The sequence below is a fragment of the Microcebus murinus genome, chromosome 16 (genome assembly GCF_040939455.1).
Source record: "Microcebus murinus isolate Inina chromosome 16, M.murinus_Inina_mat1.0, whole genome shotgun sequence".
Taxonomy (NCBI): Eukaryota; Metazoa; Chordata; class Mammalia; order Primates; family Cheirogaleidae; genus Microcebus; species Microcebus murinus.
The window spans coordinates 43,164,104-43,185,919 of record NC_134119.1 but is presented as its reverse complement, the minus strand read 5'-3'; the positions used below and the strand labels follow the sequence as shown (position 1 = coordinate 43,185,919).

The 21,816-nt window shown below is 39.8% G+C and overlaps 1 protein-coding gene across 3 annotated transcripts in view; it reads left to right on the top strand.

Moving 5' to 3' along the window:
- The window catches only part of RALGAPA2 (Ral GTPase activating protein catalytic subunit alpha 2), a 307,449-nt gene that overhangs the window by 209,463 nt on the left and 76,170 nt on the right, over positions 1 to 21,816 (top strand). For all 3 annotated transcript variants that reach the window (XM_012757359.2, XM_012757358.3, XM_076011174.1), the window contains one exon: positions 10,978 to 11,105. In XM_012757359.2, the coding sequence (XP_012612813.2) occupies positions 10,978 to 11,105 (128 nt within the window). The remainder of the gene's footprint in view (positions 1 to 10,977; positions 11,106 to 21,816) is intronic.

Genomic DNA, 21,816 nt, shown 5'->3' with positions numbered 1-21,816 from the left:
AGGGAATGTGTTTCACTTTACAACACGGTTATGTAAATTCCTTTTTTTTTTAGTTCAAATGTGCAGTTTTCTTAAATATTTATCCCATCCCAACTGAATAACCCATTTGAGATTAAATCATACACTTTAAAATACTTTGGGAAATTCTCTGGGAAATTAAGTTGTTAACTCTTGAATATGTGAAGTCATTTATTTAGAAAAGATGATTGAAAATACCAACTAGAATTTACTAAAATAAGTTATTAAATGGACTACTGTGGTATGTTCTAGTATGGTAATTTATCATCATCATTATTATTAGCGTTATTTTTAGTAAAGGAATGACATTGAGAACTATGTGAAAAGACATCTGTCATTTGCAGATGTTACATTAAAATCAAATTTTTTCTCTAATTCATTCCCACTTCTAATTAGAGGAATTCCCTGGTTATAAGAGATTTGCATTATTCGTTTTGTTCAGTTTTTGAAAGACTGGCTCACAAACAGTTGCCAAAGAATAATAAAGAACATTTATTTATATATTAAACCTTGATACAGATGGAAGAAAATGTATAGCCAAGCTATAGTATTAACTCTTAACTCCTGTTATATCTTTCACAACAATTTGGCTTTTGAGAATTCCTTCTTAATTGATTTTGCTCAGAAGTCATTATGTTTTCCCATTTTCAGCTGGTCTTTCATATATATACATCTTCCTCTCGTTTGCTGTCCTCTCTCCTTTGGCCAACCAGCCTGTGTAAATGTGTACCAAATGGCAAGTGGTAGCCCAGCTTTGTGTCGGGAGGCAAGGCAGTTCTCATTCTCTACCTCTGAGCTACCCTGGCAGGAAGGGCCTTTTGACTGGAGACAGAGGGCTTTCCAGACCCCTGCCCAGGGGTGCACATGCCCTCAGGCTTTTAGCCTGGCAGCAAGGATGGGGTATCAGAAGCTCATAGAACTTTTCTGTGGGAGAGAAACAAAGCCCACTGCCCCAGAATCAGAGAACCTGTTCTTAGAGGTGTGTTTTCTTTGCTGTATTTGAAATTTATTAGTTTATTGTTTGTCCTCGGTGGGTTTTTGGGTTTTTCGCTATTTTGTTTTCTTCATGAACACTTTCATTACAACTCCACCTTGCTGATTACTGGATTGCTTTTAGTGTAAGCTGTAGGAGGAAGTGCACTTATTTTTTTATAGAATGTATTTTAAATAAACTTTTTAAAAATGTAGCATTACTAAAGATAGAAGAAGGAAAAGATTATTTTTTCTGGTTTTCTTATTTGTTTGTTGTTGTCGTTATTGCCTGGACCTGGCAACACTGGATGATTTTAGACTACGTGTTGCTGCTTGATTTTCCTCTTTGGGAATAACGTGCCCACTTTTTCTCCCAGTACTGTCATAAAGGGAAATGCTCCTTATTAGTCACCACTAGTAGAACTGCCCATCTCATCCTTCTTTGTTCCCATTTGAGTTTTCTCAAGTTTGACTGCTTTCTTTGTGCTACAGGCACTGATATCAAAATAGCTTTTCCCAGTCTTTGTAATTTTAAAATCTTTGTGTTTCAACTGCAGAACCCTTTTCTCAAACCCACCAAACGGAAGACCCCAGGGCCACTCCTGTCACCCTTTCACCCTGGCCTTTCAGGCATCTATAGCCGTGAAAAAAAGACAGTCACAACAGATCTTATTCTAGAAACATGACAAGAGACAACAGAGTTGGTTAATGTCCAGCAGTCAGACCCTTGGGAGCCAGAGTTCACCCTTCAGTCAAGCCAGTAGCTTATGTCTACTGAGGCTGCTTTATGCCAGGCACTGTTTCAAAGCCTGGGAATTCCATTCTCCTAGAATCTAAATTTTAGTAAGGGATAGCCCACAAATAAGTAAATGAACGGTTGAACTAGAGACTTTCCAATAGGGGTGGGTGTTTTGGCAAAAGTAAAGCAGAGTAATAGGATGGGGAGGAAGGGAGGCTGCTTTACTTCAGATTGGGGGACTTCTGGTTTCCGGTCCAGCGTGTAGGGAGGTTGGCAGTTGTCACTACTATCCTTACAACAAGAAAAAAACTGAATAGACTAAAAAATCAATAATTCTTCTTAAACCTATCATAGAATTGACTTCACAGGGCAAACCCCTGTCCCCAAAATTAGAGAGACAGGCAAGCAGATACAGAGAATCACAATTTATTAGAACAGAAGCCCAGGAGCAAAAACCTTTGGGAAATCAAAACCAGGATAGTAATTATAATTGATACTCAGTGTGGACAACTCTGGGAGTTAAAAAGTCAAAATGGCCAGTCTTAAAGAGACCCCCCACACTTTTGTGAGTTTTCCCTCTAGAAGCCCTACCAAGTTCTCACAGTAAAGATTGGAGAAAAATTCACCATGCTTTGACAGAAAGAGGAGAAGAGAAGCCATTTACAAATATACCCAAAGTATTCTGTTCTTCTTAACAAGATCTGCCCTCAAGAGAAGCTATTTTAACATAGGCTTTCTGACTTGGGAGAAGGGAAATACCCAACACCAGCTCCTTGTAGTCTTCCTAGTTAAACTGGGGGCTAGGGGCAGACAAAAAACAAAAACTGAGCAGCTTTTGTGAAGGTTACAGCCCAGGAGCACAGGCTCAATAAAAGACTGAGACCTAATCCCAGGACTATAGAATGCTTCCCCTTCCCCATACCCTACCACTATATCAACAGGCTCCTGTATAACAGCAGGGAATACAGATGAAAGAACTGCACATTGCAGATCTTACTTAAGGAGATTTCTGTAGGGAAACACAAAGATAACAGTAGGCTCATCCGAGGAAATTTTAGCGTCTGGCACCTACATTTACAGCTGCAGAAAATAATGAACACAGCCTAACTCCTACCATATAAACATAAAACATCACACTAAAGACCTTTTACTTCAGTTCCTTTTACCTGATGTATCTTGTGTAGCTTCCAAAAAATTACAAGGCATACTAAAGGCAGAAAACACAATTTGAAGAGACAGAGCAAGCATCAAAACCCAACTCAAACATGATAGAGATTTTGGAATTATCAGAGTGGGAATTTAAAATAACTGTGGTTAATATGCCAAGAGCACTAGTGGAAAAATTAGACAACAGATAAGAAGAGATAGCTAATGGAAGCAGAGAGATGGAGAGTCCAGGAAAGAAAAGGAAATGCTAGAAGTCAAAAACCCTGTAACAGAAATGAAGAATGCCTTTGATAGACTCATCAGTAAAATGGACATGGCTCAGGAAAGGACTGTGAGCTTGAAGATATGTCAATAGAAACCTTGAAACTGGCTGGGCACAGTGGCTCACACCTGTAATCCGAGCATTTTGGGTGGCTGAGGTAGGAGAATTGTTTGAGACCAGGAGTTACAGACCTGCGTGGGGAACATAGCAAGAGTCTATCTCTATCAAAAAAATTTAAAATTAGCCCGAGTGGTAGCACATACCTGTGGTCCTAGCTATTGTGGAGGCTAAGATAGAAGAATTGCTTAAGCTCAGGAATTTGAGGTTATCGTGAGCTATGATCATGCACTCTAGCTCGAGTGACAAGAATGAGACCCTGTCTCATTGAAAAGAGAGAGAAGAGAAGAGAGGCAGAAGGAGAGGGAGGAGAAGGAGGAGAGAGAGAGGGAGAGGCCTTGAAACTGAAATACAAAGGGGACAAATATTGAAAAATCTGAAAAGAACATCTAAGACATGTGGGACGGTTATAAAAAGTATGACTACATGTGATAGGAATACAAGGAGAAGAAAGAATGAAAAGAAAAAATACTTGAAATTTTAATGTCTGAGAAATTTTCAAAATTAATTACAGTTAGATCCAGGAAGTACCAAGAACACCAAGCATTATAAATACCAAAATATCTACACCTAGGTATATCATATACAAAGTGCAGAAAACCAAAAACAGGGAAAATCTTGAAAGAAACCAGAGAAAAAAACAATAGCTACAGGGGAGCAAGGATTATAATTAAATGGGACTTATCTTTATCAACTACGTAATCAAGAAGAAAGTGGAGTGATATATTTAAAGTAAAAGAAAAAAACCACCAATCCAGTGAAATTATCCTTCAAAAGTGAAGGAGAAAGACACTCTCAAGCAGAAGTTGAGAGAATTTGTGGCTAGACGACCTCCCTTGCAATAAATGTTAAATTTAGGGGAAAAAAGGAAAATGATATATCAGAAGCATGTATCTATGTAAAGAAAGGAAGTGCTTTAGAAAAGGAATAAATGAAGGTAAAATGAAACTTTCATTTTTCTTATTCTTAATTGATCAAACCGATAACAATATGTTCCAGGCCAGGTGTAGTGGCTCATCCCTGTAATCCTAGCACTCTGAGAGGCCAAGGCTGGAGGATTGCTTGAGCTCAGGAGTTCAAGGCCAGCCTGAGCAAGAGTGAGACCCCGTCTCTATTAAAAAAAAAAAAAAAAATTAGCTAGGTAACTAAAAAAAAGAAAAATAGAAAAAATTAGCCAGGTGTGGCTAATTGCATGTACCAGTGGTGGTACATGCCTGTAGTCCCAGCTATTCAGGAGACTGAGGCAGGAGGATGGCTTGTGCCCAGGAGTTTGAGGTTGCTGTGAGCTGGGCTGATGTTGTGAGTCTGTGGCCCAGGCAACAGAATGAGACTCTGTCTCAAAAAAATAAAGCAAAACAAAAAAAAAACTAGTATGTTCCAAATATTATTTGATGGTTATAGCTTATGGATAAGTAAGAAATGACAGCAGTGTTATAAAGATGGGAGGAAGGAATTGGCAGTACTCTATCATAAGGTACGGCTACTACCAGTGAAGCAGTATAGTGTTATTTAAAAGTGGACTTGGGTTAATTATAAATATATTTTCAAACTCAGAGCAAATACTAAAAAAAGTTAAAAAAGAATTATAATTGATATGCTAACAGAGGAAAAAAGTGAAATCATATAAAATGCTCAGTTAAAACTAGAGCAGGCACAAAAATAGTAGAAGACAAGAAAGGAAACAGAATAAGGGCAATGAATAAAGCATAGCAAGATGATAGAGATTAATCTATGTCACTAACCCTTTACGTGTCATTGGTCCAAAAGTAACAGATGAAGACCGTCAGAGTGGATTAATAAAAGAAAAAACTGGACCCAACTGTATGTTTTCTACAAGAACATTAAATATAAAGACAGAGATTAAAAGTATAACAAATGGATGGGAAAAGCTACAGCATGCTAACACTAATCAAAAGAAAGCTGGAGTAACTATTTTAACATCGGATAGAGCTCACTTCAGAGCGAGGGAAGTTATCGGGGATAAAGGGGGCATTACATAATGATTCAGGTGGGTAGAAGCTGCCTGGGGAGCGGACAGTTGAACTGAGCTCACATGAAGCAGGTCAGTCGGTCGTCAGCAGGCATCATGCAGAAAGGACAGCAAGAGCAAAGTCCCTGAGGCGGGCATGAGCTTCACGAGTCTGAAGAAAGAGGGACTTCCGCAGTAGCCCAAGTCAGGGGAGTAAAGGAGAGGTCTGGGGGAGGTGAGGGTGGCAGGTCAGACCAAGCCTGCTAGGCCATGATGAGGCATTGGCCCAGGTCCTGACCTCAGTGAGCTTGAGAAAAGCAGCCTGCCACTCTAACCTTCATCTCTTGCTCTATAAAATAGGGATAAGGTGCTGGCCTCATGGAGTTACGGTAAGAATTACATACTATACATTGAGCACTGAGCTCAGAACCAGGACGAGCCTTAGGGGCCTTAACAACAGTAGCAACAGTCATTGGGCTCATCATCAAAAATCAAATGTTTGTGGGCCTTTAAACCCCTTGTCTTTCAGTTGTTATTTTTTTCTTAATATAATCTCCTAATTAATCCCCAAATATATCAATTATGTATATTATTTTCATCTCTAATTACTAAGAATTGTTGACTCCAAAAATCATCAAAGGAGAATCACTTATAGGCCCCACTGAGTGATCGACCCACTTTAAAATACATTCATGGAGATGCCATTTTGTTCCCTAAGGGGAATTTCTCACTATTTGGAAATTCTTTTCTGTGTCTAACCCCACGTGTGTCACTACGGTGATGTGTGTGCGGAAGGCCCTGACTTAACCACAGTGCAACATATCAGTGTAACAAAATTGCACTTGTACCCCCATGAGTATATACAAGTAAAAAATAAATGGGGGGAAAAATAGCCCAAGCTCTGTAAAATAGAGTTTCTTCCACTTTTGAAGGATCTAGCCCATGTTCAATGAGCCATTTCCCCAGTAGCCTCTCCTCAGAGAGTGCCGCCCTGCCAGTGCCACGTGGAGTTGTATGTTCCCGGAGGACAGCGTCCTCCCTTCCCCTTCCCACGTCCCACCCGGGACCACAGACCACTCAAGAAGTCATTAGAATCTAACACAATTTACTTTTCATAACACTTTATAAAATTTTTAGTCTATAGACTCCTTGGTCTTTCAGGAAAATAATATAACTAGTATTGTTAGTTTTCCACCAGGAAAATTATTGGTTTTCAATACCATTTTTATTTATTTATTCATTCCTTCCTTTATTGATGGAGTCTTGCTCTGGCATCAGCCTAGCTTACAGCAATTTCAAAGTCCTCGGTTCAAGTAATTCTCCTGCCTCAGCCTCCCGAGTAGCTGGGATTACAGGTGCACACCACCACACCCAGCTAATTTTTCTATTTTTAGTAGAGACGGTGTCTGCCTCTTGCTGGTCTCGAACTCCTGAGCTCAAGAGATCCTCCCACCTTGGCTTCCCAGAGTGCTGGGATTACAGGCTGGGTGGACATACCACAAATTTTTGATTCATCCTCCTATGGATGGACCTGGGGGTTATGTCCTATTTGGTGAATTTGTATAACTTGCCTTTTTCACTTTCATGATGAGCAGCATTTCTAATATTTTGATAAAGTCCATTTTATCTTCTTTCTTTTATGATTGGTGCCCTTTGTATTTTAAGAAATCCTTGCCTATCCTAAGGTTGTGAAGATTTTCTCATGTTTTTTTCCAGGACCTTTATGGTTTTTACTTTAATAGTTTGGTCTATAATTCATCTCATTTTTGTCTGTGGAATCAGGTGAAGGTCAGGGTTCACTTTTCCATATGGCTATCCATTTGTTCCAGTGTCTTTATTGAAACAGACTTCCCTTTCCCCAACAAATTGATATGCTGCCTCTATTGCAAATCAGTTATCATATATGTGTAGTTATAGTCTTGGACTCTATATTCTGTTCCATTGAAATATTTATCCTGGTGCTGCTGTAATGGTTTCTTAATTATTATAATTTTATAGTATGCCTTGAAATCAGGTAATATAAGTCTTCTTATTATTGTCTTGACTAATCTATGTCTTTTCATTTCCATATGAACTTAGAATTAGCTGGTACATATCTACAAAAAAAAGTTGCCAGAATTTTTATTGTGTTTTATTGAATCTGTAGCTCAATTGTAGAAAAACTGGCATCTTAGAAATATTGAAGCTTCTAGTCCATGAGTATTGTACCTCTTTCTATTTATTTAGATTATGTTTAATTTATCTCAGCACTGTTTGGTAGTTTTCAGTATAGATACCTTGCAAATATTTTGTCAAATTTATTCTAGGTTTTTGATGCTATTATAAATAGCATTTTTAAATGTTCTTTTTCAATTGTTTGTTGCTAAGATTAAGAAAATAACTGATTTGGGGGGTATATTGTATCCTGAAACTTACCAGAATTTTACTTATTAGTTCTAGGTAAATTCCTTTGGACTTTTCATGTACATAATCATGTTAATCTGTGAATAAAAATAATATTACTTATTTCTTGAACTCTTGGCCTCAAGCAGTCCTCCCACCTCAGATTCTCAAAGTGCTGGGATTAAGCCACCATGCCCCGCCAATTTTACCTATTTTTAATCTTTATGCTCCTTTTTTCTCCCTCTCCCTTTTCTTTCTTTCTCTTATATTTCCTTGTTGTAATGAGTAGGACCTTCAGAAATGTTGAGTAGAAGAGGTGAGCATAGTCACCCTTGCCTTTTCAGATCCTTGAGAGAAAACATCCAATATTTCATCATTAATTATGATATTATATTTTTCCCTTTAAGATTCCATTAAATTGAGTCAGTTCCCTTGTATTCCCAGTTTGCTGAGAGTTTTTGTTCTGTTTGTTTTTTTAAATCATGAATGAGAGTTGAATGTTGTCTACTACTTATTCTGTATCTGTTAAGAAAGCAGTATAGTTTTTCTTCTGTATTCTGTTAATGTAGTAAAGTGCATTGATGTATTTATGAATGTTAAAACAACCTCGAGCTCCTATAAAAAATTCCACTTGGTCAAGATATTTTTTTTATTGCTTTATATCCCTTTTTTATATTGCTGAATTAATTTGCTAAAAATTTGTAAAATATTTTTTCATCTTTGCTAAGGAATATCAGTCCATAGTTTTATCATGCCAGCTTCTCCTGGGTAACAACAGTTTCTCATTCACTGTTTTTTTTTTGTTTGTTTTTTTTTTTGAGACAGAGTCTCGCTTTGCTGCCCAGGCTAGAGTGAGTGCCGTGGCGTCAGCCTAGCTCACAGCAACCTCAAACTCCTGGGCTCAAGCGATCCTGCTGCCTCAGCCTCCCAAGTAGCTGGGACTACAGGCATGCGCCACCATGCCCGACTAATTTTTTTTCTATATATATTAGTTGGCCAATTAATTTCTTTCTACTTATAGTAGAGACAGGGTCTCGCTCTTGCTCAGGCTGATTTCGAACTCCTGACCTCGAGCAATCCACCAGACTTGACCTCCCAGAGTGCTAGGATTACAGGCGTGAGCCACCGCGTCCGGCCTCTCATTCACTGTTATATCCCAAGCCCCTCCCCCTCATGCCTGTGACAGAAAGGGTGTTTTAAAAATAAATAATTATTGAGAGAATTCAAAAGACCTGGGATGGAGACCCACATTCATTAATTTAAATTGTTTAAGATATTAATTTCACTCATCTAGCAGGTGCTTGCATTCTAACTATGTGCCAGGAGCACTCTTAGTCATTGGGGATTTTCCTCTTCCATCTCTAGCCATTCCTTCTCAGTCTTCTCTTCTAATTGTTTTTCTTTTTTTTTTTTTTTTTACAGTGTGTCATGAGCAGGTACTAATTGTTTTTCATGTCTCCAACCTCTGAACATTGGAGAGCCAGAGGGTATAGTCCTTGAGCCACTTCTCTTGCTCTCTTAGTGATGTCATCTAATCTCATGGCTAGATACACCATCTATAAATGAATGACTCTTACATTTACATTGCTAGCCCAGGCCGCTCCTCTAACTTCCAGCCTGGTATATCTGCTCCACTCCTCAATACATCATTGGTGGGTACCTAATAGCCATCTATAACTCAGCACGTCTAAAATTGAACTAATGAGCCTCCCACTCAGTCTTCTCCACTTTAGGAAAAAGTAGCTCCAGCCTTCCAATTGCCAAACCAGAAACTATGGCATCATCCTTGAAATCTCTCTCTTTCCCACTTCATTAACAATCCTCAACAAATCCTGTCAACTCTGCCCTCAAAATATAGTCAGAAACCCACCACCTTTCCCCACTTCCCCTGCTACCATTCTGATCCAAGCCGTCATCATCTCGTGGAATTATTCAGTAGTTCCCCAGCTGGTGTCAGTAATTCCCCTATGTAGTTTTCCCAACACAGGGGCCAGAACAGTACCTTTAAAATGTAGGTTAGATCATATCCTCTACTTCCCTAAACCCTCCAAGTGGTTTCTGTCTTGCTCAGAGTAGAAATCCAGAACCCTAAAATTTCCTACAAGCCCACTCTTGTCACCTGTCCAACTTTATATCCTTCCATTCTTTCTTTCACTCACTTGGCTCCAGCCACTGTGGCTTCCTTGCTCTTGCATAAACATACTAATTCTACTCCCCCCCACAAGCGCTATGCATTTGCTGTTCCTTTGCTTGGAATTTCTTCCATCAGATGTTCTCAAAGCCTGTGGTTCATTCCTTCACTTCCTTTAGGTCTTTACTGAAATGTTATCTTCTCCTTAAAGTGCTCCCTGGTTATTTGATTAAATTAGAGACCTCCCACACACACCAAAAGAAAAAAAAAAAATTCTACCCTGCTTTATTTTTCACCTTAGCACTTTTACTACCTGTCATTTATTTTATATGTTTATACTGTTTATTCTCTTAAAGCTCCAAGAAACTTTAAGGTCAATGAAATCAGGGCTTTTTGTATTATTCACTGCCATGTCCCGGACCAGTGAATAGAACAGCATCTATCACAATAATGCATATTCTTGAATAAATAAATGAGTGAAAAAGTGAATGAACATAACAGTTACAAGGCAGACCCAGTCTTGGAGCTTACAATCTTCATATCAGTGAATGGAGTTAATGAAATCCTAATGGGGCAAAAAAGTATGAAAGCAAAGAAAGAAATCCAAAACAGGCACAAAAACTTTGTGGGTTGCCCCCATGGCAGAAACGGCTAAGGAAAGCCAATTCTCTATTAAGGAAGTAGAAGGAAATAAGAATAACTTAGCATCTTAGAAGCAGAGGGGTAAAAATTCAAGAAGAATGAGGACTATAAATAAGACCTGGTGGTTGTTGATGAGGAAAGTCATCATCTCCTTTAGGAGATGATGTGCATCAGGAGCCATGGCAGGAACATTTCCAATTCCAAAACTGGTATCAGGAGAAAGCAAGGCTGGTGCTGTGCAGTGAAGCGTATCTGTGTACCATGCATAATCTACATGTCGTAAGCACTTAAAAAGAGTAATGCCATTTCTTTAGATAATAACAGAAGAAAAAACAAGAATAACCTGGTGATGATTGTCATTGAAAGTTTCGCTGGAGAGTTCCTAGTAGAGAGGCATGGTGGAGAAATCCTGCTTCGCTTGAAAGTCCTTGACCTGTGTCCTATTAAGGGAAACTGCTTTGTGAGTGACAGCCTTGTATACATTTCAGGTCTCAGACATCAGTCAGCTGTTCTCACAGCTTTGATTTGACTTTTACTCACTTTTGAAAATTAAGTGTTTTTCCATTTTGAATCAACAGGTTCCGTTTTTTGGGCCTCTGTTTGATGGAGCCATAGTGAGTGGGAAGCTGCTGCCAAGCCTTATATGTGCCACTTGCATCAACGCCAGCAGGGCTGTGAAGTGCCTCATCCCACTCTACCAGAGCTTGTATCTTTTTGCTTTAAATACGTAACTTATTAACCATGCCAGAATCAAGAGTCCTGTCAGTTTTTCATCAGAGGTAAGTATTAAAACCTAAGTTGAAGAGGGAAGAAAGAATTTTTTTCAATCTATGTTGACAATAACATAATGTGATTTTCATACCATTTGTTAATTTTTATTAAATGCAATAATTTTGTGCCGCATTGAACTTTTAAGAAGAATTTATTTTTATAATTTGCACACATAAGTTTGTGTCTGTGAAGCTGTGATTATCGTGAGATGCTCGTGTCTCCTTAGGTAGTTTTCGCCAAATTCATTCTCTTCCTGTATCCTCCCTATTTATTGCAATCCATCGTGTATAAGGTAGAATGCTGAGCAAAATGTAATAGTCTCATTCAGGGTGCCGTCCAGAAACTAGAAGCAAATGAAATGACTCTAATAAATCAAAGAATGTGGCAAGTGCCACCTGAGAAGTGCAAATAGAGTCCTGGAAGGTCAGAGGAGAGAGAAATTGCATCTGGTTGGGAAGAGAGGGAAAGGCATTCTGAACAAAGTTGTATTTGGACTCAACAGTAAGAATAGCTAGAAATTCTTTTGTTATTTCCCCAAATCATTAATTTTTCTTTCTCTAGTTCTTGATTTTATTTCTAAAAATAAAAGAAATTTCACTTTTGTAATTTTGTTCTCAAACATTAATTGGCATGCTGTAATCCTTAAATCCAAGCATGACCTCAAATTATAAGAAAAAGGGATTAAAGTGAGTGACTTCATAAAATTGCTGCAAAAAATATCTGACCTCCTGATAATATTTAGAATCTCTTTGTTTATGACTGGTATTGATAATGATTAAAAATGTATTGTGTTTGACCTCTTTACATATACTTCTCCCAACCTAATAGTAAGTGATGTGGTGCTAGCAGTAGGGGTGGGGGTGAGTGAGAAATGTACTGTGTGAATAGATACAGTTCATGAAAAATACCTTTCATTAAAATCCCGGTCACTTCATTGACTGATATTCTGCCCTTAGATTTTAAAAAAAAAAAAAATACATATGCCATGTGGCAACTTAGAATTATCATAGAAATTAGTAGTAGAAAAGAGCTATTAGGTCCCATCTGGTCCCTCCCCTGGGGGCCAGGGCAACATTATTCCCTTCAGTGTACTCTCTCGTGCTTTGTCCAGGTTGGGGGTGAGTGTTTTGGAGATGGCATTCTCTGCAGTGATTTCTGCAACACTGTAGACTTAATCTTATGGCTGGTGTTGATTCAGCCTTGATCATGGAGTTTTCATTTCACATGCTGTTAAAAAGAGCTTCTTGGCAGAAATGAGAAAGACCTATTTGGTGATTGGCTTGTCAGTTTGCATGTCAACTAGGACAAGCTGGACACTCGTCAGTCAAGTATAATGGACCAAGGCAACAAAAAAGTATTATTTTGCAAATAAGAAAATTCTATTTTATATTAATCTGTTATGATTTTTGTCACATCACCTTCTTCACTTATTGAACTTCTCATTATAAAATACTTTCTTTGTTATTTTGTTGACACTGCTTTCTCAAATAAGAATTAATATGGAACCATTGGAGTAATCAGGTTTAGGGAAAACAATATTTTAGAAAGTTCAAAGGATAGTATTCAGCATCACTTCAAAAATTGTTTAAGGAATTACATCAGGACTAATGTGGATACCAGCCAGGGCTCTGATGGTAATGTGGGCTAGTAAATATACTCTAAACCAGTGGTCCCCAACCTTTTTGGCACCGGGGATGGGTTTCATGGAAGACAGTTTTTCCACGGAGCAGGGTGGAGGATGATTTCAGGATGATTCAAGCGCATTACATTTATTGTGCAGTCAGACCTGTCTGCTAATGATAATCTGTATTTGCAGTCTCTCCCCAGTGCTAGCATCACCGCCTCAGCTCCACCTCAGATCATCAGGCATTAGATTCTCATAAGGAGCATGCAACCTAGATCCATCGCATATGGTTTACAGTAGGGTTCTCACTCCTATGAGAATCTAATGCCACTGCTGATCTGACAGGAGGTAGAACTTATACGGTGATGCAAGCGATGGGGAGCGGCTGTAAATACAGATGGAGCTTCACTCACCTGCCTCTCACCTTCTGCTGTGCGGCCCAGTTCCTAACAAGCCATGGATGGGTACTAGTCCATGGCCCAGGGGCTGGGGACTGCAGCTCTAAACCATAAAACAGCCAACTTGACATCGCAGAGGACAACTCAGTAGAGAAATTAGGAAAAAGAAAGTAACAAAACCTACTATGTTGATCATTATAAAAATTTCAAATATTATTCTTTGAGAAGATTTAATTGGTGCTATTCAAGTAAATTGTTGAAAACAAAAATGAAATGTTATACATTAAAAACTTTGCAGTCATTTAACTGTTCTTTAATTTTTGTCTGCAGAAGGGCTAATATTCAGGCCAGAAATGAGGGATATCATAAGAAGAGAAAATGAGCAAAAAGGAAAAAATATGAAAAAAGGGAGAATTTAAAAAATATTTTTGTTCTTTAAAAAATTACTAATTGCTAATTTTTAAAACTCTTTCTATATCTATGTGCCTGCCTAAGCTATTAATAATTAATTGTTAAAACATCCAGGTCAACATGCTTTGGCAAAAGTCTAAACTCATTTGATTATGTCATACCTGATTACCTGATGTCTAGAATTTGCTGCCACATTGAGATAAATCTTAGATTTGAATTTAGAAAATTTGAATAACCTAACAAATCCTAACTATGGATGTCTGATTACATTTATTCATTTACCAAACAGTTACTATGGAGTCACTATCCTCCAGGTCCAGTGCTAAGAGCTAGGGCTACAGCAGGGGGCAAGGTAGACCAGGTTCATGCCCATGTGCTTCACAGAGAAGTGAAACACACTAATAAATACATAAGCGAATTAACAGAAGTTAAGGCCTCTGAGGAGCGAGCAGTTAGGCTGAGATTGGAGGGGTTCAAGGGAAGCTGTCCTCAGAGAGCAGGAGTGGCATTTCAGAGTGTTCTCCAGTGGTAAGCTTGTGTCTCTTCAGGACTGTAGGCATGTTCAAGTCCATGAGGGTGCCTGTGATGGGCCCGAGAGCTAGATTCCAGCAGAGATGGTGTTATGGTTGATCCCCAGGGAAGCTCAGCTTCCCTGACTCACTCTGCTCATGCTCACCTTGAAAGTTTTCATCTTAGTGCAGCATCCTGGCATTAAACCCACGGCTGCCTGATGCCAGGTGCAATAGGTAGGAAGGGAGTATAGGCCTCACCACCCCAAGCCTGTGCAAGCCCCCCAAGGGCTAAGGAGATCAGCAATACCTTCAACACAACTAAAAAGAACCTGGACCAGCTACATAACCTGAGGGTACCAATGCAGAATGAAAATGTGGGGCCCCTTTTTCAAAAATCAGGAAAAAGTACCCTTAAAGGTACTGAAATATATTAACTTGGAATTGTACAATATAAAGAAGAGTGATATGTCTATGGCCACATCACTCTGAACATGCCTAACCCTTGTGCGATCTCATTATTAGCATTAATGTTATCACCGTTCTTGCATCCAAGTACTAACCAGACATGACCCTGCTTAGCTTCTGAGCTCACACAATATTCCAGGTTAATATGCAGATATATGAATGAATATTTAGCTCATATATGGAATCACCAAAATTATGCAATTCATATTTCATAGCTCATGCATGTGTATATATTTTGCTCTTACCAGGAGAGTGTGAACATCACATAAAACTTAGTATTTCACTCTTTCATGTGCACATATTCTACCAGCACTGTCTACCATCACTTTATTGATGAGTAAGGAAGGATGGACTGGAAAAGAGACCATGAGTCACCCTGATTTTTCCTTCCCTTCTGTGTCATCATTTTCGGAGTGATTGGCTAATACAGGGAAGTAACACCACTGAGAAAGAAGCAATAGGGTTCCTTGGTCGTTCATGTTTCTCAGGGCGCTACTGTTTTCCTTCTGCATTCAAAGCAGGTTCTGGTTTAGAAGGAAAGTGTGGCCCCTCAGGGTAGTCAGCTCCACTGAGCACTCAGTCACAGGGAAACACACTTCCCATGTGCAGCTGTGCAGGTCGCACACGCCTGCCGCCCTACCTGCAGCCCCTCCTGAAAGCCTCCAAACAAGTTGGAGCACTCTCTTCCTGGGTGTTTGTTAGAGTTGATTCCCTTCATAAGGCCTGGTGGTATATCCCTTGGCAAAATCGTATTGACATATGAACCTGCACCCGTTAAAAAGTGAAGCAGCTTGTGTGCACAGCCCTAGAAGAAAAGTTCATTTAAGAGACAAAAAGTCTGAAAAAGAATTACTGTCCTGTTCCCCTGAGATACTAGGTGCAGCCGTGATTGCTGACAAAGAAAGGGAAATGTCTTTGTCAACTCAGGCCGTTTTATATGGGCAACCCTGTACCCCCATTTTCTTTCTAATACTTAGATCACACTTGTTAAGTAGAACATTGTCAAACTGCTCATTTTGTCCAAATGTCACTTATTTCCTAGGTATCAGAATCACTATTTTATGGACTAAGGATGTACTGTTGAGACTTTCTGTAAATCTTTTAGAAAGGGAGCACTTGCTTTCTTGTATTGACCATACATAGCCAAACATTGAACCTGGTAACAAATAAAGAACCAGTGGAATTACTCTGGGGTCGTTATTCTTATCTACCTGTCCCCTCCCCAGCTAATGACTGATATTTAACTTCCTTAAAATATTGTCAGTTGGGATTTAGTTTTACATAATATTTAACTAGAAGTAGAAATGTGGACAGCTGTGTATTAATTTTGTTCAGTAATGTTCAAGAAAATAAACTTCACTGATTAAGCTGAAGATGGGGGGGCATTACTGAAGCAAATTTGCCTTTTTTGTGTCTTTTTGAGCAGTGAATCTGGCTTAGAATCAATAGCAAAGGAGTTCTTATTTGAGGGACCTTGGCTAAATGATCAAACAATTGGAACTATGTGGCAAAGGCACATAGAAGACTGAAAAATACCATTGTTTTACATGATCAAAAAAAAAAAAAAGGTGAACACAGTAGGGATGTGTTTGGAAAACACTCTTGCTAACATGTCAGCCTAGCCCCTTTGTCCCTCCGGGGTTTTCCTGTGACACCCTCAGCAGGCAAAATCAAATCTGTCAAGTGGAGCCTTTGTCCTGTGGCCCCTGCTCTTCTGAGCAGTGAGGGCCAACTCACCTGCCATCTGCTTTTTCTATCCCTCACGGGCAATCAGAGGGCCTATTCCTGTGCCTAGAGAGGGTTGTAAATGGGAAGCCTGCCACACGTTATGTTTACAGTTCCCAAGCCAACTAAAGATTCCAAAATCAAACCATGGTCAGCTGATAGAAGTTTCCAAAACCATTTGAGCTAGGGCTTTCATTCTCCTCATCAGACAACTTGTTTCAGGGAAAAGGTTGCCACACAGTATGCAGTGTGCCCATTAGGAGTTCACCCTGAATCAGACAGATGGTGGCTTTTAAAAATAAACGTCCACTTCAATAGAACAATAGTCTCAATGGCATTCACCATGTCTACTCTCTATAACTATCAGCATTTGATGGCGAGAACTGAGCTGCCTACGAAAAGGTAATTTTGTGTCTCATTCTTTCACAAGTGAAATTTAGATTCATTTTCTATTAACAGAAATATTTGATAATACCAGACCTTCTCTCTTAAACCCATGACTTTGTAATATCGTTGCTAAAGTCTGCTCTCACTTTACACATCTTCAAAAATGACCCTAAAACGTTAACAACCCTGTTTCTTTCTTCCCCAATGGGATCTTTAGTTCTTTTTCCTGGACAGACCTCTAATTTCTTCCTTTCGTCTCTGTACACTTCAGAAAAGAAGTGGTAGCATGTGTTGTGCTTTGCCATGCAGAACCAGTTATGCATCTGTCAACATTTACAGTGTCCCTGCCACATAGTAGGCACTGTCCTAGCCACTAGGAATAGAAATATGAATAAAGTAGTCCTAATGAGGGGACATGTTTGCTCATGGACTAAGCTTTGAAAGAACACCTCACTTTTGAGAATGAGAGATATATCCTGTATAGCAGAATATAGGACAGATACACACACATACACAAACCGAGGATAGAGGTGACGAAAACATTGATGGGGCTGTGGAAGGAGTTCTGAGAGAGTTGGGCCTGAGTGAAGACAGTGGCAGGGGATGGATTGGATCTCTGTAAGGAGGTAGACCGAGGCAGTATGGGACCTGCTGGATTGACAGAAGCAGGGAGGGTGAAAAGAGAATCATGGACAGAACTCTCATTTGAAGAGTAGGCTTGGAAGGAGGAGGTGGAGTTAGAGAAAGGCAGAATAAAATGAGAGAAAGTGGTTTCCCAGGAACACAAGGAAGAGAGAAATGAAGGGTTGCTTCTAGCAGACTGGTCAAGAAAGATACATCCTACTGGATGGTCTTATCCATGACTGGTTCCAGCAGTCTCAAGTCTTCACCTGGAAGACTGGGTATATGAGGACCTAGAACGGAATTACTACAAGGGAAGAGGTAAAAACATATCAGACAATAGCAGCACCAAAGGGAAAGAAAACACTTGAAGTGCCTGTGAGTGGAACATGCATGGGAAAGGGGCTGAGTAACAGCAGCAGCCAGAATGGAGTCATACCCTAGATGGGAGGGGGATGGACAAGCTTTTCTAATCCAAATTTCTAAACAGACCTGAAGCAAAATATAGTTGTAAAGGGGATTTCTCCTACTTGATATTAGTTCCAGGGTACATTCAACTAAAGGCGACAAGCATTTGAAAAATTCTTGGCTGGTATACACTCTCACCTCTCAGAAGGCAAAGGAAACAAACAAGGGCAACTACTAATTTGTTTTAGATCCATTTCTTAGCAGTTTGAAAGAGTGGATTTGTGACTTTGGATGTTGCTGAAAGTAATGAGTTTATATTTGAGTGTGTGTAAGAACAGGAGAAAAATGCAAGTGGTAGTACCCTATACTCTTGAGAAGCACATTACAAAAAGTAGAGCTCTGAGGAAGAAATAGCACATTCCCATGGGTGCGTTGAAACTGTAAAAGGGAATGAGGAACGAGAGATTTTTAATAATAGGATTTTTTAAAATTATAATACTAAAATCATTTCTCTGAGAAAGAAACAAGGGAGGCATGAAAGAGAAGCCAATGTAGCTGGGCAAAGTGGTGGTCTGTGACAAGTTCGTGGTTAAAATGCACACATAAAGATCAAAAGAGGTGCTCCCCACCTTGTTATTAGCAGGTTGGCACTGTTAACCAGTGTCCTGAGAACCCTCCATCTTCTACCACATCTTCTTTACATGGGAAGGGACAGAAAAGTGTCCTAGTGGATCAAATAAAACTTGAATCACTGAGAATACAATAAGAAAAAAACAAACAAACTGACCCCTTGCAAGTAAGGTCCCTCCTTCAGGGCCACCTATCTCTGGTTATGGAACAAATTTACAACAGTGATCTCAGAACCACTAGAACTATTTTTTTAGAAATCATGTAGAATAGAGGGTGCACCCAGAATGAAACAGGAAAATATTTTTCTTGTTTTCAAATAGAATTAAAGGACAAATTTGGAATGTTGCATGGATCCCTTGTAAGATTGGTAGACCAGATCCTCAAATAGCTTGTGAACCTTCAGAAAAGAATGCGTTCACAAAGAATAAAAAGTATCCCAAACACATTATGTTTGATAAGATTACTATTTTCAGAGATTAGAGGAAACTTTTAAATCTAAACTTTGGTAAAATATAAGATAAAGTATCACGATCATCGGGCAGAAATGAGCAAAAAAGATAGGACCCTGACAGCTGGGTGATTTCATTGTGGCCAAACTTAAAATGCATTAATTCATGGACCACCAGTCTGCTGGTGGCTTTGTGTTTCCGGTATGGTTTCTGTGCCACAGCTTTGCCTAATCCCTCTTCCATTCAACACTTTTATCAGTAACTTTCACAAAGGTCTAGAACATGTTTATCAAATTATCATTGTAAGAAAGCTGAGAAGATTAATTTGACACAGGCAAAGTCAGATGTTAGGATTATCTCAACAGATGAGACTTCCGGGCACAAGCCAACAAGATGAAATTTAAGAGGGTAGAATGTAACGTCCTGTACTTGTTTTGGGTAAGTGGCAGGATGAGGTGATGTGGCTTGATAACAATCATTGTGAACAAACTCTGAGGATTTTGGTTGGTCACAGATCTGAGATGAGACACGAGAGGGTGATGCAACAGCCAACCACACCAGCGTTCTCTTGAGACCACAGCATGAGAAACATGAGGTCCGCTCACAGGAGCTACGACATTGTGTCTGTGCTCAGAAAGGTGTGAGCTCCTCTGGGGGGGGGGGCGGGGGATATTTGAAGAGGGACTGGCCAACCAGAGAAACTGTGACTATCATGCCTTTGGCATTGGTGAGCCATTAAAACCAAGAAGGAATTGTTTCAGGAGCCTGAAAGGTTTCTAAAAGAGGAAATCAGTCTGCAGAACTGGGACCAATGAACAGAAGCAACCAGGAAGCAGCTTTACCTCAATATCAAGGCAAACATTCAAAAACCAGAGCAGACAAACCAGCTGCCTACAGGCCAAATCCAGCCCACAGATGGGCTTTGTTTCAACTATATGTGGCCTCCTCGCATTAACAAAAAACCAAACTGAAAATTAAGTTTGTCAGCCACACTGAGAAACTGGGAGATTTTGCATTTTTAAAAATCTAGATATTTGACTTCTCTTGAAGAATCAGAACATCTGTCCCCACTGGGGCTTCATTCTGCTGGCAGCAGTCAGCCCCTTCACAGGGCATGTGCTCTCCTGGTCACCACAGCCACTCCTCGCGTCTCCCCGCGTGGAGGCCTCACGCCAGCCACCACCACTGTGACACCCGACCAGGTAGCTCCCTCGGAGAGTTAGCGAGAGGGTTAATGGGCCAAGGAGGTGAAACAGTACCTGGTACTTGGTGAGAGCCCAGGAAGTGTCACCTGCAGCTGTTACCAGCACGTTTTCAGCCTGGCCCTCATAAATACTGGAGTTTCAAACCTCTGTTGTAAAAACTAGAACCACCTTAGTGTGGAGTTAGGTTTCAGGAAATATTTACTGTTTGTCATCGTAAGTGTTAAAATAAAGGCTGAGAGAATGCTCTTCATCCAGTGGCTTGTAGAAGGTCCTCCTCTGTGTGAAAGGGTGGCTCCCTGGGGTGGAAGCTTCCCTCTGCCCTCGGTCGGTCAGTCGGTGGAAATGAGGCCTATGAGAAGCGCCATGTTGCAGGGGAAACCTCCACGGAGAGAGGCGTAGTAGCACTTGGCTATGTTTGCTGTGGGTAGACTTATCACTGTTGGATAAAACATCATCCCTCAGCAAAAGTTATTGTAAATCTAACGGTCTGTGGAGAAACCAGGCTGACACTGCGCCCAGGGAAGTTTTAAGAGCAGCCCCAGCCTTCCTCTCTTGCCACTCTCAACTCCATCCTGGGTGGGTCACCTCATCTCACACTGCCAGTCCTTCATAGGGGTGTGCTGCTTCCCTCCAGGGTGACCCCACCCTGGCATTCCCCTCGGCCACTCTGCTGCCCCCCACCCCACCCCACAGGCTGCCTGGAGTCTCTCCTGTGACTCTCACAGCCATCTCACCCTGTGACTTTCTCCTTGCCAGGCTGAGCCGTGGCCTGCCCTCTTCTGTCTCAGAGGCAGAGCTCCTGGCCTCACTGGCTCCTGGTTATACTGCGGCTTGCCCAGTAGGGACCTTGCTTCCATTCTGGGGACATTCCTCTCATCGTACCCCTCTTAGTACTTATGAGTATGTATGTATGTGTGAAGGTGGAGAGGGAGGGAGGGAAGGAGAGGGGGAGAGATTAAGTTGGTTAATATTTTGGAAAACAGAATGAGAAGACAAAAGCAAATCATATTTTATAAAATTGCATTTTTCAAAATTGAAAATTTGAAAATTCAAAATTGAAAATTCAAAATTGTCTGAGGTAAGATATAGCTCTACAGGTAGAATATGTATGCATCTATGTAAGGTATGTATATAAATATGTTTTTAAAATCTTTCTTTCCATTTTTTAGTATTTTGTTTGCAGCTATGTCCTAAACACTTAGAATAGCACCTGGCACATAGTAGGAACTCAATAAATAGTTCTCAAGTGAACTATATCAGCAAAAATACATAGATAGTGGTATTCAAGAGCAAAAAAAAAGTTATAATTTTTACTGAAAAAATTGTATTTTGTGTTATTTTTTTCTTATTAAAAGGTAAAGTGCTATGTACATATTTCTTTATATTGCATACAAAATAATAATTCTGTCACCACCCCAAAAAGTTACTGAAGGACATTTATGTGGGAATCTTGACAATTAGAATATAGACTTTATATTCGATTTTGAAATTAATTGAACTTTATTGAGAACAGTGAAAAGGAATTGAAGTCTATTCAGTAATTCCATTTTCTTAGAGCCGTAAGTTTATTTAGTTAGTTTTTGAGAGAGAGATTGAATTCAAACATTGTTAAAGTCAGAAAACTCACAGACAAGAAGGAAGCAGGAAGGATGCCTAATGTCACCGTCAAAGCTGTGGCCTCCCCAGGAAGGAGTGACCCTCTAGTCCCCGTCAGAAAGAAGTGTCTGAAAAGACCTTACTTTTGGTGTCAGAGTCCATTTCTAAATCCAAGAACATAATTGTATGTAAATTTTCTGCAAGTAAATGAAACG